This window comes from Cheilinus undulatus, linkage group 21 (genome assembly GCF_018320785.1).
Source record: "Cheilinus undulatus linkage group 21, ASM1832078v1, whole genome shotgun sequence".
NCBI lineage: Eukaryota > Metazoa > Chordata > Actinopteri > Labriformes > Labridae > Cheilinus > Cheilinus undulatus.
Window position 1 is genome coordinate 8,078,960 of NC_054885.1, and position 14,520 is coordinate 8,093,479.

The window sequence follows — 14,520 nt, forward strand, 5'->3', positions numbered from 1 at the left end:
GATATGTACTATTGAGTTTATCTGCTTTGCAATGTTATAGTGACAGGCTGAAAACTGTAAATATGTTTGTTTATTGAAAGAAATGATTGAATTCAGAACTTAATTTTTTTTAAGATTAATTTTTGGGCCTTTTCGTGCCTTTATTGGATAGAGGAGGACAATGGATAGACTTGGAAACAAGGAAGAGACATGCGGGAAATGGTGCCACAGGCCAGATTCGAACCTGGGCTGCCCGCGTACATGGTGCGCGCATTAACCACTTGACTACTGGCGCGCCCAACTTTAATCTTATGTAAGATAAATCTGCTTAGTTTTCATCTGATATTTCACTTTGTTTCAGTCATGAACGTCTTTACCAGAGGGTTGTCAGCTGAACGGAACAGAAACAGACGGCAAAAAGCAACTGAAAGGAGATCAGGAATTAGGTGTTGAAAAACTTTATTAAAAACTATTTAAACCCACATAAACAGTTCAAATTGGAAGTTTGCATCTCAGAATAAAAAAATATATATTAAATTTCCAGACATCAACAAACCAGACCCCACAATAAAGTTATCTTAATAAATATATAAATAAGTTCATTTGGAATTTACTTAAATACACTTTTAATTTTAAAGCTGAGTTCATCTGACAAAAACATACATATAGATATTATAAAACACTAATTTCATAATTCATTTCTCTCTGGCTTTATCATCCCTGTGTCATCATCGCTGCTATCACTGCCGCTGTTACTCAACTTAAGAAACTTCCCACTACAGTAGTGGCTCAGACTCTCTCTCTGTTTGCTTTAAACCTCTCTCACCCACCACATTGTCCCCCAAAGACCCCTCACCTTTTACCTGAGTTTTAAAAAAATCCCCACCCATCACAGAATGCACAGATACTGCACAACAATAGAATTATTCCCATGGAAAAAACTGCCATCAACATTAATGTGTGCATAAATAACTAATAAATAGTAATAAATAAAAAACACATTCCATCTGGACATTATGAGCAGAAAATATCAGGTAGTAGATATAAGGCGTTTTTGTTATTCTTTCACATCTGCAGCCTTTTAGTTGTTTCTGAAAAAATCCTAAATAAATGATTTGTTAATTTCCATATTGATCCTTTAAATCTCAGGATGTAAAACTGTGTTTGTGAAATGTCTCTGCATGAAAAGGATCTATCTCTGTGTGCTTCTGAGATCAGCAGATTTATGCTGAAAAAAAAAGTTTCACTTCTTTAAAAGCGTCTCTGTTCTCCTTCAGAGACTTCAGCTTGAATCTTTTTTTCTGTGGATCTGCACAGCCCTCATAAAAGCTGCAAACAGAAGCAGCTACAGTCAGAAAGAGCTGCAGCTCGTAAACGGAGAGCAGGTTCAGACCTGCAGATCTCAGATCTGTCACTATCATCTCTGCGGTCCTGGAAGGTTTTTAAACTTGTTTGCATTCCTGCTGATTGTTTTCAGGGACAGATGAGGCGGAGCGCTGATCTTTACGCTGACTGAAGAGGTGGACACGCTTAGTCTTCTGGATAGTTCTGTGTTACGACACATCGGCCAATCACAGTCACACACCCTGAAAGAGTACCTCTTGATTTATAGATAATTAAATAAATAAATAGATGTGACATGAAGTAGCTGTTATCCACCCAATGGAAAGACGGCTCACTTAGCAAACATTGCAACATAGAAATCTAAATTATTTCTTTCCTAAGAAGAATCTGGAGCGTGTCTGAGAACAGGATGAAGTTCCAAATCATGCGGCTGCCTGATGTTTGTTTGCAGCTCCAGAATGAAAAACAGATGTTGGTTTTTTGCCCATCATTCCCTGATTCATGGGAAGTAAAAACCCAGCAAGTCCTCACAAGCAGACATATCAGATCCTTGCATACGCTGAGATAGTTGAACTTAAACTCCATACTAATTTTCCCAGTGTCATGAATGCAGCTTGGTGGGGCCCCTGGTTTCTGCAGCTTTGCGTGCTCCTTATGACCTGACGGCTCTCAGGCTGCGGATCAGGTCATGACAGAAGGAGCGGAGTTGTTTCAACGTGAGATGGATGGCCACCTGGACCTCAAAGTTGCCCTGAGGATGAAAGTCCAGATTCTGGTCCTCGCTGCTGCTGCTGAGCTGAGCCGCCTCCTTCATCTAAAACAGACATGAAACAGGGTTAATTTAGCAGCATTATCAAATTAGCCTTAGTCCTTAAAGCAAAACGTCCATAAAAAGGCCATACATTTAAGACTTTACTTTTAGTCAAAGCTATTTTCTTTGAACTAATTTAATTAGCCACAGTGCTTTAATTAAAATCTCATTTCCAAAAAACCTGGGACACCCTGTAAAATGTAAATAAAAAAAGAATGAATAAAACGTAAATATATCAGATGTTTTACCATATCATGAAAAATGGGGATACACGATATTATTGGCTAGATATCAGTATCAGCAGGTATCACAATTTTTGCAGATATTTACATCCGATATTTTGGCCGTGCATATAAACCTGTATCAACTGTAAAATCTGGCCGTATATACTAATACATTAGTGGAGTTTTAAGCTGGACCAACAGACCTATGTAAGTTTAGACCTTTTTTTTATTCATTCTCATTCTTTAAACTTTAACCCCTAAAGCCTGTTGTATCATATTTGATACATACTTTTATGATACCTCTAGCTTATCAATATGATCATAAATTACTAAAAAAAACTTCTGAATACAATTTCAAAAATGATAAAAATGCCCTCAAGTGGATTATCAGTTGCTAAAAACACCTAATGTATCAAATGAGATACAAAAAATCTATATGTTAAATTTTATGGAATTTTTTATTTATTTATTTATTTTTAATTTCATTAGAAAATGAAATACACATTTCAGTTCCAAAAAATAGAATTTTCTGGCTCTAATTTGTGTTTCAAGGCTTTAATGGGTTAAAGTGTGTTTTAAGAAAAAAGTTTTTTAATTTTTTTCATCCTCAAACCTAAAATTGTGTTTAAAGGATGGAAGTTTTAGTTATGTAAAACCTATTTAAATATCGGTATCAGCTAAAACAACTGTAAATGTTGGCATATTGGATATCGGCAAAATCCAATATCATGCATCCCTAATGAAAATTATTGGCTCATTTTTAATTGTGATGGCAGTAACACATCTCAAAAAAGTTGGGACAGGGCTGCTGGAAAAGTGGTGCTGATGCAAAACAGCTGAAGAGGCATTTGCCAACTAATTAGCTTGATTGACAAAAGGTCAGTAACATGACTGGGTATAAAAGCAGCATTTTAGAGATGCAGAGTCTCAGAATGAGAGATGTGCAAAGGTTTACCAATCTATGGAAAACTGTGTCTAAAAATTGTAGAACACTTTCAGAAAAATGTTCCTCAACGTAAAACTGTGAAGACCGAATATCCAACCATCCACAGTTCATAATGTCATCTAAAGATTCAGAGAATCTGGAGAAATCTCTGTACACAAGGGACAAGGCTAAAGGTCAATATAGGATGCTTGTTATCTTTTGGGCCCTCAGGTGGAATTGCTTTAAAAATGGGCATGATTCTGTACTGGAAATCCCTGCATGGGCTCAGGAACACTTCCAGACATCATCGTCTGTCATTACAGTTCACTGCACCACCCTCATATGCAAAGAAGAAGCCATATGTGAACAGGATCCAGAAACGCCACCGTCTTCTCTGGGACAAAAGTCATTTAAAATGGACTGAGGCAAATGGAAAACTGTTCTGTGGTCAGATGAATCAAAATGTGAAATTCTTTTTGGAAACCATGGACGCAGTGTCCTGTGGACTAATGAGGAGAGCTTGTTATCAGCTCACAGCTCAAAAGTCTGCATCTCTGATAGCATGGGGTTGCATTAGTGCATTAACAGCATGGCTTCACAATAGAAGAGCCCAGGTCCTGAACTGGCCTGTCTGCAGTCCAGACCTTTCACCAGCGGAAAACATCATAAATGGGAAAATCTAACACAGAAGACAAGGACTATTGAGGAGCTGAGAGGCATCTGGCTGCAGCCCTCGGGCAAACCTCTACGCTGGGGCGTTTGGTTGGAGACCTCTACGCTGGGGCGAAACCTCTACGCTGGGGCATGACGTACACTGCCCGAGCCGGCAGACCTCTCTGCTGGAGCGTGACATATATTGCCCGAGCTGGTGGACCTCTACGCTGGGGCGTGACGTATATTACCTGCGACGAAATTTCAGCTCTATCCACTTGCCGACAGGCTGACCCTAAACCTAACCAGTCAGATTTGAATGCCTAAACTGAACCAGTCGGGGTTTAATAGCTCTACTTCCTTATGGAATAACGGTCGCTGACTAACATTTTTAGTCATAGTTTGAGTCAGAGTTTGAATTAACACTGATATGAAAATAGCCTTCAATCACAGCAGGATAGGATGAGCAATGATGTCCTGTCAGGTGTGAGGGTTACCTTGTTAATGTTCATTAGTAGATCTCTGAGGTCAGCTTGCAGGTCGGTCAGCCCGTCCAGACTCTCAGACAAAACTCCCAGCAGCCCCTGGTACAGTCTGCTTCCTGCTGCCATGCGGCTCACGCAGACGTCCTGCAGAGGGCAACACAAAGTTAGTCACTCCCCAGATGGTTAAGAAAATCTTTGACTGATAGAGCTCCTTGTACTCTGAGACCAGCCTTAATAACCAGAGAAACCCTCCAGAGCAAACCTACCAGTGTGAAGCGCTCGGACAGAGGTTTGAGGACGGGTGCAGCAGGTATGCGTAGCGTTGTCGCCATCATCTGCAGGTTTTCTGTCTGGGTAGAGGGGTCAAGTGTCAAACCCTAAAGGGGAACACAAAAGTCATTAGATATCTGAGCAATAAGAAGAACAGCCAATCAGAGTGTAGCTGTAACGGCTCTCCCTGGTACCTCAGTGTTCACAGTCGCTCCATGCACAGCTGGGATGTCCCTCAGGATTTTCTCCACCAGCGTCTTCGCTTGCGCGGCTGCTTCTCTGAACGCAGGTGGAAGGTCAGACGGCGAGCTGATTGGAGCTGATTGGACCAATAATGAGCACAGGAAAACGTGCAGCACTGCAGCAACTGTAGGGGAAAACATAGAGAACGTTCAAGTAACAGTAACTGAAACTTTTAGCCCATTTCTGCTGTTTGTTGCTTGTTTTTGCGTAAATTTTACACGAGTACCCATTTGGCCACTACTTTTTGCCCATTTTTCCACAATATTGCCCCTTTTTACCCATTTTGGCTACTTTCTTTTTGGCACTTTTATCCCACTTTTTGCCTATGTTACTAATATGTAGTGTATTTTTGCTCATTTTTGCCACTATTTTGCCTCTCTAACTCTTTTTTGCCCCGTCTTTTTGGTACCTTTATCCCAATAACCTTTTTTTTTTCCATTATCTTGCCATTTTTTGCCACCATCTTGTAACTTTAGCCTGTTTTTTGCAACTTTCTTTTAACCTCTTTTATCCCATACTTGCCATTTTTTAAACTTTTGTTTGTCAAAATGTTTCACTTCTCACCCACTTTGCCATTACGCTGCCAAATTTGGACCTTCTTTATTTTGCACTTTTATCCAATTTTGCCTTTTTTTTTTAACTCTTTTTTGACACTTTATTTTACTTTTTGTGTAATTTACCAAAATATTGCCCCTCCCATTTTGCCTTTTTTTTGGGCACTTTTATCCCACTCCTGCAACTTTCTGCTACAATTTTCCACTTTTTGCTCATTTTTGCCTCTTCTTTTTGACTCCTCAAATGGTTTCCCCATTTTTGACACAACTTTCCACTTGCCCCCATTTTTACCACTCCCTTTTTTGCCATGTTCTTTTTGGTCCTTTAATCCCATTTTTGCCACTTTTTGCCGCAATTTTCTACTTTTTGCCCATTTTGCCACTATGTAGGTCCTATTTTGCTCATATTTCCCCTATTTTTGCCCCCCCCCCCAATTTTTGCAAAATTTTCTTTTTTGTCACTTTTTTTGACAACTTTATCCCAATTACCTATTTGCCATTATCTTACCTTTTATGCCTGTTTTGCCACTATATTGCAACTCAAGCCCATTTCCTCAATTTTCTTTAACCTCTTTTATCCAATTTTAGCCTCTTTTTTTCACCCTTTTTTGCCAAAGTTTTTCACTTCTTACCCATTTTGCCTTTTGTGCTTCTTTTTGTTAATTTTTCCACTTCTTCTTGGCACTTTTATGCCTTTTTTTCCTCTCTTTTTTTGCAATTTTACACACTTTTTACCATTTTTGCCAGAATATTGCCACTTTTTGCTATTTTTTGCCATTTCCTGTTGACACTTGTATTCACCTTTCTTAGTTTTTGCCCATGCAACCTCTTTTTTGCCACGTGTAACCTATTTTTGCAGGGTTTTTACAATCATATAATTGTTTTTTGTTTTAGTTGTTAAGTCTTCTATGCTTGTTTAAGGATAAGGATTAACTTTATTGTCATGGACCAAAGTGCAGCGCTGCTCACAATCAATACATTCATCATAAAAACAAACAGGCAATACACAGACAGATAAATGGTCCACATTGACCCAGAATAAGAGAGACTTGCAGGTAGAGTATAGTATTGCACCTGCCCTGTAATATTGCACTGGCTTCCCTGCAGTAAACAGTTTGTAAAATATATTGCACATTCCCCTGGTGCAACTGTCACTGTGGCATACCAATGACACAGCAAAGTACCAATATTACAATAACAAACCCACTGTTAGAATAAAAAAACGACGTCACTGTGACATACCAATGACACAACAAGATACCAATAATACAATAAAATACATACTGTCACAATTAAAAAAAAAAAAAAAACAGTTCCACCGTGGCAGACCAGTGACACAACAATATACCAATTATACAATAAAATACCAATGTGGCAGTAAAAAGCAATGTCACAATAAATTTAATGCAGTAGCAAGACAACACTCATGCCTCGAGCTTTATGTTAATGCAGATTGTTTGTTGAGTAGAGAGATGGAAGTAGGGAGGAAGGAGGGCTTGTAGCGATTACTTTTACATCTGCTCGCTCTGAACCGTCTTCCAGAGGGAAATCATTCATATTACAAATAAAGAACATGAGAAGAGTCCTTCTAGATTTTTTTGTGCCTGATTGAAGACAATTTCTTCAAAGATAGTGTGAAGGGGCAGGTAATTTTTCATAACAATCACTTTCATTGCACATTTAAACATTTTTTCAATCTTTGATTTACACTGAACAGATAGAGAGCCAAACCAGGCTGCCATCCCGTAGCATTATAGAAAGTCAACATCACACTCGTACTCACACCAAACAATCTGAGTCTGTGAAGAAAATGCAGTCTTTGGGCCAGTTTGGCACACAAGAAATCAACATGAACATTCCACTTTAAAGAGTTATCCATCTGAATGCCAACACGAGTCCACCTGCTCGATTAGACTATCAATGATTAGGGTCATGTCATCTAACTGCCCTGGGGTCAAATATCATCTCAAGAAAATGTATGCTTTGGTAAGAGTAGTTATTATTCAGGTTAAAAATAAAATATTGTTACCACTGATTAACTTTACAATAGAAGATGGTTTTCCTGACCTCCATGGGCCCCCTGGTTTCTGGTCTCAGAAAGTAACAGACTATAGTTAAGCTAATGGATAATGATTCTACAGTGTAACATTCAACAATGCGTCATTGTCTAGAAGTCTAATCCTGCACATCCCTGGCTCTAAGCAGAGCATGTCAAAACAAAAGCAATTCCTTTCAACATTTAATGTAACAGCAGTGTTAAAAACGTCTTCAATGCACATCTGTGACGCTTTGAAAATCCACTTATAAATCCACCCTCAGTGCAGTAGTAGAGCCTGGTCTGTTACAATCGTGCCTGCTTGCAGCTAACAAGAACAAGCCCCCATACCACAGGATGTGTGGCACTATTAACCCCCCATACATGGGTGCAGTTTAAGGTTAGTCTGGCTAAGGAGATGAGGTTTGCAAGCTCACAAAGATAAACAGAAATTTTTAAAACGTATTCTGCTGAATGTTTGCCTCTAGACTAGACTCCATGCATACTTGTACAAATGTAAAAATGTAAGAAGCTCCTTCCCTCATCACTCCCTGGCATGTTTAAGGTGAGCTCTTACCTATGAAGGTGTTCATGTCTGTCAGGGCGGTTGTCGGTTTCTCGGTCTCGGTGTCTGTCCGCCGGGTGGCTCGTTAAATTCTGCTTCAGGTTCCATTTGCATCCGTTTGGACCTTTTATCTGTTGTCGTCTGGGGTTTCCCATTCAGGAAAACAGTCATCCCGTTAAACTCAGAGACATTTTACCCGTGTTGCGAAAACGTTGACGTCACACGACCGTGAGGTCCTCACGCAGAGTGAGCTGCACCGTCATACTCATGGAAATGTGCAGGGGTCTTTACCTGGGACCGGTAAACCACGTGACTACACGCCTTTATTTTTACGTAAAATCCTGTTTTCATGGACAAAGAGAGGAGAGTCAGAAATCTGAAACAGCCCGGTAAAGACTTCCCAAAGAGGCTGTGGAAAACTGTGCAGTCATTTATTTATGCTTTGGAGCAATGTAGCCTTTTAAAAAATGTAAAACAGAATTACATTTTTTTTTTTTTTTTGGTGATGTTAACAATGTCGATGGGCACACTGAACTAAATGATTAGGAAAGTAAAGTCAGCTCCATAACTAAGCCATAATGTGCACAAACATCAGAATGGCAGAAAATAAGGTAGAAGAAACTGAGGCAATTTTAAAAGAAAAAACTGAACAATTGAAAAAAGAGAGCGTGAGAGATGGATAGGTAGAGAGAGACAAAAATGGCTGGAAAGTGGCAAAAAGTGAAAAAATGGAAAGAAAGGGCTGAATAATGGGCAAAATGGGACAGAATTGGATCAAAAAATGGCAAAAAAAAAAAGGTGCAACAATGGGTGAAAAGTGGCAAAAATGTGCTAAAAAGAAAAGAAAAATGAGTTAAAAGTAGCAAAATAAGCAGCAAAAATGGGCCTCAATTGGCAAAAAAGAGAGGTAAAAATAGGCGAAAAGGGACAGTATGGGTTTAAAGTGACAAAAAAAAAGAGACAAAACTGGGCAAAAGTGGATGAAAACAGGAAAAATAGTGTAGAAAAAATAGAGAAATAAGTTAGAAGTGGCAAAATAAGCAGAAAAATGTGCCACAATTGGCAAATAAAGGGGAAAAAATAGTTAAAACTGGTGTAAAAAAGAAAGAAAAGAAAAAAAAGAAGTGAAAAAAAATGATAAAAGAGAAATGAGTTAAAAGTAGCAAAATAAGCAGCAAAAATTGGCCTCAATTGGCAAAAAAGAGAGGTAAAAATAGGCAAAAAGGGACAGAATGGGTTTAAAGTGACAAAAAAAGAGACAAAACTGGGCAAAAGTGGATGAAAACAGGAAAAATAGTGTAGAAAAAATAGAGAAATAAGTTAGAAGTGGCAAAGTAAGCAGAAAAATGTGCCACAATTGGCAAATAAAGGGGAAAAAATAGTTAAAACTGGTGTAAAAAGAAGGGGGGAAGAAAAAATAGAAATTAAAAGAAAAAGAAAAAAGAAAGAAAAGGAAAAAAGAGAAACAAAGAGAAATGGGTTAGAAGTGTAAGAAGCAAAAATGGGCCACAACTGGAAATAAGAGGCAAAAAAGGGACAAGGTGGAATAAAAGTGGCAAAAAACGTGGTAAAAATGGGCCGAAAAACTGCCAAAAAATGAGCAAAATGGGACGAAATTGGATCAAAAAATGACAAAAGGTGCAAAATGGGGTGAAAAGTGGCAAAAATGTGCAAAAAAGAAAAGAAAAATAAGTTAGAAGTAGCAAAATAAGCAGCAAAATGTGCCACAATTGGCAAAAAAGGGGGAAAATTGTTAAAAGTAGCAAAAATGTGCAAAAAGTAAAGAAAGAAAGAAAGAAGGAAAAGAAATGAAAAAAGAGAAATGGGTTAGAAGTGACAGTGTAAGAAGCAAAATGGGCCACAGTTGCAAAAAAGAGGCAGAAAGAAGCAATGTTGATTAAAAGGGGCAAAAAGAGATGGTAAAAATGTGCAAAAAATGGCAAAAAAAGTAACAAAAAGGGTGAAAAGCAGCAGCAAAGGGATAAAGGTGGCAAAACAGTGTAAACAAACCCAAGAAAAATTGGTTAGAGGTGGCAAAAGAAGCAGCAGAAATGGGCCACAATCTTCAAAAAAAGAGAGGCAAGATCAGCATAAAAAGGGCAAAAATGATTTAGAAGATATCTGAAAAAAGCTAATGTAGCTAAAGCTTAGCTAACAAAACAGCTCCAGCATGTAGCTGTGTCAGCTTTTGCTACTTTTGCTCAAGCTTGCATTGCTAAAGCTAACTTGAGCCATTGGCTTATGCAGTAACGTTTGTTATGTAGCTAGTGTAGCTGTGTTAGCTACAGCTAAAGCTAATGAAGCTAAAGTGAGCCACAGTTCACCTAACTACTTCTAAAATGGGGTTATATGTAATCTAAAACTAAAAATGTGCTCTCAGAAAAACAGACCAAATATCTGTTTTGGAATTTCAAACTGACACAACTCATTTTTTTTCAACAACCTTTTACTATTTGGTCTCACAGTTTACAGAAACATTACAGTTTTCAGTCATATTTTTAACCAGTTATTTTGGTTTTAAAAAGAAAAAAAATAATTTCAGTATTTGAAGTCTAGGAATTCATCTCTCCTGCTCTAATATCAACCAGGTATCAATATCAAAGATGTGGGAGACTACATGGTCAAGTGGAAGAAAGTTCTCTGGTCTGTTGAGACCAAAATGGAGCTTTTAGGCCATCAGACAAGACGCCAAACACTGACACCACCACACACGCCATCCCCACTGTGAAGAATGGTGGTGGCAGCATTGTGCTGTGGGGATGCTTCTCAGCAGCACAACAAGGTAAATGTTCTGGAGTGGCAGAGTCAAAGCCCAGACCTCAGTCCAACAGAGAACTTGTGGCTGGACTTGAAAAGGGCTCTTCACACCCAATACCTATGCACTGATTTATCTTAAATCTTGATTTATTTCCCAGCCCTGGGTAACAGTAGTAATTGTTAGATCTTGATTTGATTTGATTATGAGACAAGTTCCCGTAGGGAAATTAGTTTTGGACTCTGTCCCACTAATTATCTATCATTTATGTGTCATTCATACAAAAAGGATCAAAGGATCAAACCCTCATCAGTTTATAAAACACCAGAAATACACCTGAAGTGGCCCAACAAGCCATCACAAGTTGTTAGAAAATTGCTCTCTCGGTTTTAAATAGTTTATTCTGTTTTCTCTCTCACGCTTTGCAGAAGAATGAACAATGTCCCTTTTGTAAAGCATAATCAAGTCTTCCATCAACATCTAACCAGGAGAAGCCAAGATAAACAAGAGTTTTTTTCTTTTTAAAAAAAAGAAAGTGCATGCCTCATATCATCACAGCTACTGAACCGCAGAATACATTTTATTATAAATGTCAGCTCAATCATTAAACTTCAGTTCCTCTGAAGTGAATCAACCCCAGTGTTAGCAGTAGCCGCAAGTATGACTAGTAGCTTGGCATGCTAAATTAAATCATGTTTAATGTGAGTGGGAGGAAATCTACTCAGGAAGCTCTGTTAAAAGTGAGTGTGCATGAGTCTGCATGGGTCAGGGTGTGTGTAGTCTTATTATTCAGCTACATGTCATCATGTTCGGTGGCTTGAAGAAATTCTGTACAAAACTGTGAGTCAGCAGAAATATAAACTGTTCTTTTACTTCCTTGAGGAAATGAAATAAGGAAAAATACTTAGAACTGTAGTAGAAGAGTGATGAAACAAGTAAAAATCCTTCATTCTCACATACTGTAGGTTGGCTTCTTTCAAAATACCAATAATTCAAACAAAATGTGACGTAGTCATACATATTCAGTCATTGAGAGGATTGTTAATACCTCATATGTTCTTATTTTCTAAAAGATAGTTGGCAAAAAATGACATTTGTGTAATAAATGTGATTCATAATCGAGTAGTCTTAACTGTGGCCACAGGCAGTGTTGGTTATGACAGCATTATTTAGCTGTAGGGAGCCAAAATAGAGGCGAAAATGTGGCAGAAAGTGGTAAAACAGGTTAAAAGTGTCAAAAAAAGTGCTAAAAAAAGCAGTAAAAAGAAAAAAACGTGAAACATGGGACAAAAATTGGTTAAAAGCGTAAAAAAGAAGTGGTAGAAATGGGCACCAAGCAACAAAAAATGGGTCAAAAGTGTACAAAAAAAAAGCAAACTTGGGTAAAATGTGTGGCAAAAGGGGAAAAAAAGCAGGCCAAGTCTGTCAAAAGTTGAAAAATGGTGTTAAAAATGAAAAAAAGGTAAAATGTGTCAAAAGAAGTGGCAGAAATGGGTAAAAGTAGAAGAAATTGGTTAAAGTGGCAAATAAATGGACTAAAAAGTAGAAAAGAAGTGGCAAAAAGAAGTGGCATAATCAGGCATAAAAGTACATCCAAAAATGGGGGAAAAGCAGCAAAAATCATTTGAAAATTGCAAAAAAAAAAAAAAAAAAGAAAGTGAAAGAAAAATGGGTTAAAAGTGGCAAAAGAAATGGAAAAAAGGGGCAAAAATCAGGAAAAGTTGCTTAAAAAGTGGCAAAAGTGGGCACTAAAGTGGGGAAAAAATGTCAAAACAAGTGGTAAACATGAGCACAAGATTGGAAAAAAGTATCAAAAAAGAAGTGGCAAAAAAGTGCATAAAGCAGCAAAATGGGTAAAAAGAAGCATCAAAAATGTGACAAAAATGGGCATAAAAGTGGGGGAAAGCTGTCAAAAAAAAGTGGCAAAAAAAAGAGCATAAAGCAGCAAAATGGGTAAAAAAAAGTGTAAAAAAATGTAACAAAAAAGGGCGTAAAAGTGGGGGAGTGGAAAGATGGGGCAGGGGCAGGAAAATGGTTAAAAAATGCCAAAAGAAGAAGCAAAAATTAGTTAAGAGTGTCAAAAAAGAAGTGGCAAAAAAAAAATTGCAATCAAGTGGCAACCATGGGTTAAAAGAGGTACAAATATGGCAAAAAAATTGGTTAAAAAACAGCTAAATGGGTAACAAAATAGTGTAATTAACATGTAAAAATGGTTAAAAGCAGCAAAAGTGGCAAAAAATGGACCACAACTGGTAAAAAAGAGGCAAAAATTGTAAAAAAAAAAAAAAAAAAGTAGCAAAATTGGTTAAAAAGCAGCTAATCTGGGTTTGAGAGGCAAAATGGTGTAAAAACAAAAAGAACAAATAGTTAAAAGTGGCAAAAGAAGTCTTATCAGAGCAACAAAAATGCAGCATTGATTCCAGCTACTTCTAACTGTTAAACTGCATGGTTTTGTATTTTAAGCTATTAAGTGCATTACTCCCCATACATTCCCATTCAACCCAATTAATTTAGAGGAAGTGTTTTCACCAGAAAGGGATGAGACTGAAATTGTTCGGGAATCAATCCCATTACCAGTGTATTGAAGACTTTGACCCCTGCTCATGGTTGTCTGCTCTTCCCACTGAGCAAAACCAGAGCCAGAAATATCCTGCTTCCTACTTCTTAATAAAGCACCTCTCCTGAACATATAAAACAGCACACTACACTTCACTGGTAGAGACCATTAAGAGTCAGTGACTCAGATTTTTCTGTTATTGTTATTACTGACTGTTAACTGATTGTTTATTAGGAAAAAACAGCAGATTCAAAGAACATCACTTCTTTTCACTCTTACAAATCTCTACCACAGAATGCTGAATGTCAAACTCCCCCTCTCCTCCCCTCTATTCTCCTTTAAACTTCTTATAAATGTCTTTAGATGTGTGAAATAAAGCCTTAAAATTTATTAAATTATCTGTTTAAATAATAGATGATATACATTTAGTGCATGAAGCTCTTAACCTTGCAGATGGATATGCCCCTTTCCTTGTTTGTTCACTGGCAAATTCATCTTGCAAAGCTCCCGTCTGAACCGTTTGGGCCCGGTTAGAAAGTGACAGGACCAGTCAGCGATGAGGGGCAGTACTTTCTGGCGTGGCGGAGTCATGAGTTAAGCAAGCAGCAACAAGAGGCCAGTGCAATTATGGCAGAAGACATTAGCGTGGATGCTGCTGACGCGCCAGTTTTATCAGAATTTGACAACATTTCTTCGTTTAAAGAAGAACAAAGAACAGCAGTGAGTTGTTTTCTTTTCAAAAACGACAAAAGTCGTGTACTGACATGTCTACAGTCGCCATGGTTTGCGTTATTCCTCGGTAGCTGCGCATGCGCACCTCGGTAGTCGCTACATCACGTTTTGTTGCTCTGATTGGCCCATAAAGATGTGACAGACAGAAGGTTCATCCAATCACACTCTGAGTGTTTTTTCAAAGCCTCTGCCCTTTCCCAAACGCTTAGTATTGAAGGTTTTCTGACGTGTTAGGTTATGAAGCTCTCATATGTAAAACATCTGTACTGTCTGCGGTTTAATATCAGAAGAAAAAAAAGTTTTCCGTTACAGACTTTTATCCTTCTGCCTCAGTGAACCTTCTTTCATCTTTTCTATCCGTTAATAATCATTATACGGCGGATGTTATGC

General features: G+C 38.0%; 1 protein-coding gene across 1 annotated transcript; it reads right to left on the minus strand.

Annotated features, from left to right (window-relative positions):
- Positions 1-436: 436 nt before the first annotated feature.
- LOC121503654 (granulocyte colony-stimulating factor-like) lies at positions 437-8,220 on the minus strand. Its single transcript, XM_041778165.1, has 5 exons — positions 8,099-8,220; positions 4,884-5,056; positions 4,686-4,796; positions 4,432-4,563; positions 437-2,137 (listed from the first exon to the last, which is right to left on the minus strand). The coding sequence occupies exons 1-5, from the start codon at positions 8,112-8,114 to the stop codon at positions 1,976-1,978; spliced, it is 594 nt and encodes a 197-aa protein (XP_041634099.1). The 5' UTR covers positions 8,115-8,220; the 3' UTR covers positions 437-1,975.
- Between the last annotated feature and the right edge of the window lie 6,300 nt (positions 8,221-14,520).

What these genes read in the sequence shown, in the direction of transcription:
- LOC121503654 (XM_041778165.1), bottom strand. An exon ending in GAGCGACTGTGAACACTGAG is followed by an intron (nt 4,797 to 4,883) that starts GTACCAGGGAGA and finishes GTTCCCCTTTAG; the next exon opens with GGTTTGACACTTGACCCCTC. An exon ending in TACTAATGAACATTAACAAG is followed by an intron (nt 2,138 to 4,431) that starts GTAACCCTCACA and finishes TGTCTGTTTTAG; the next exon opens with ATGAAGGAGGCGGCTCAGCT.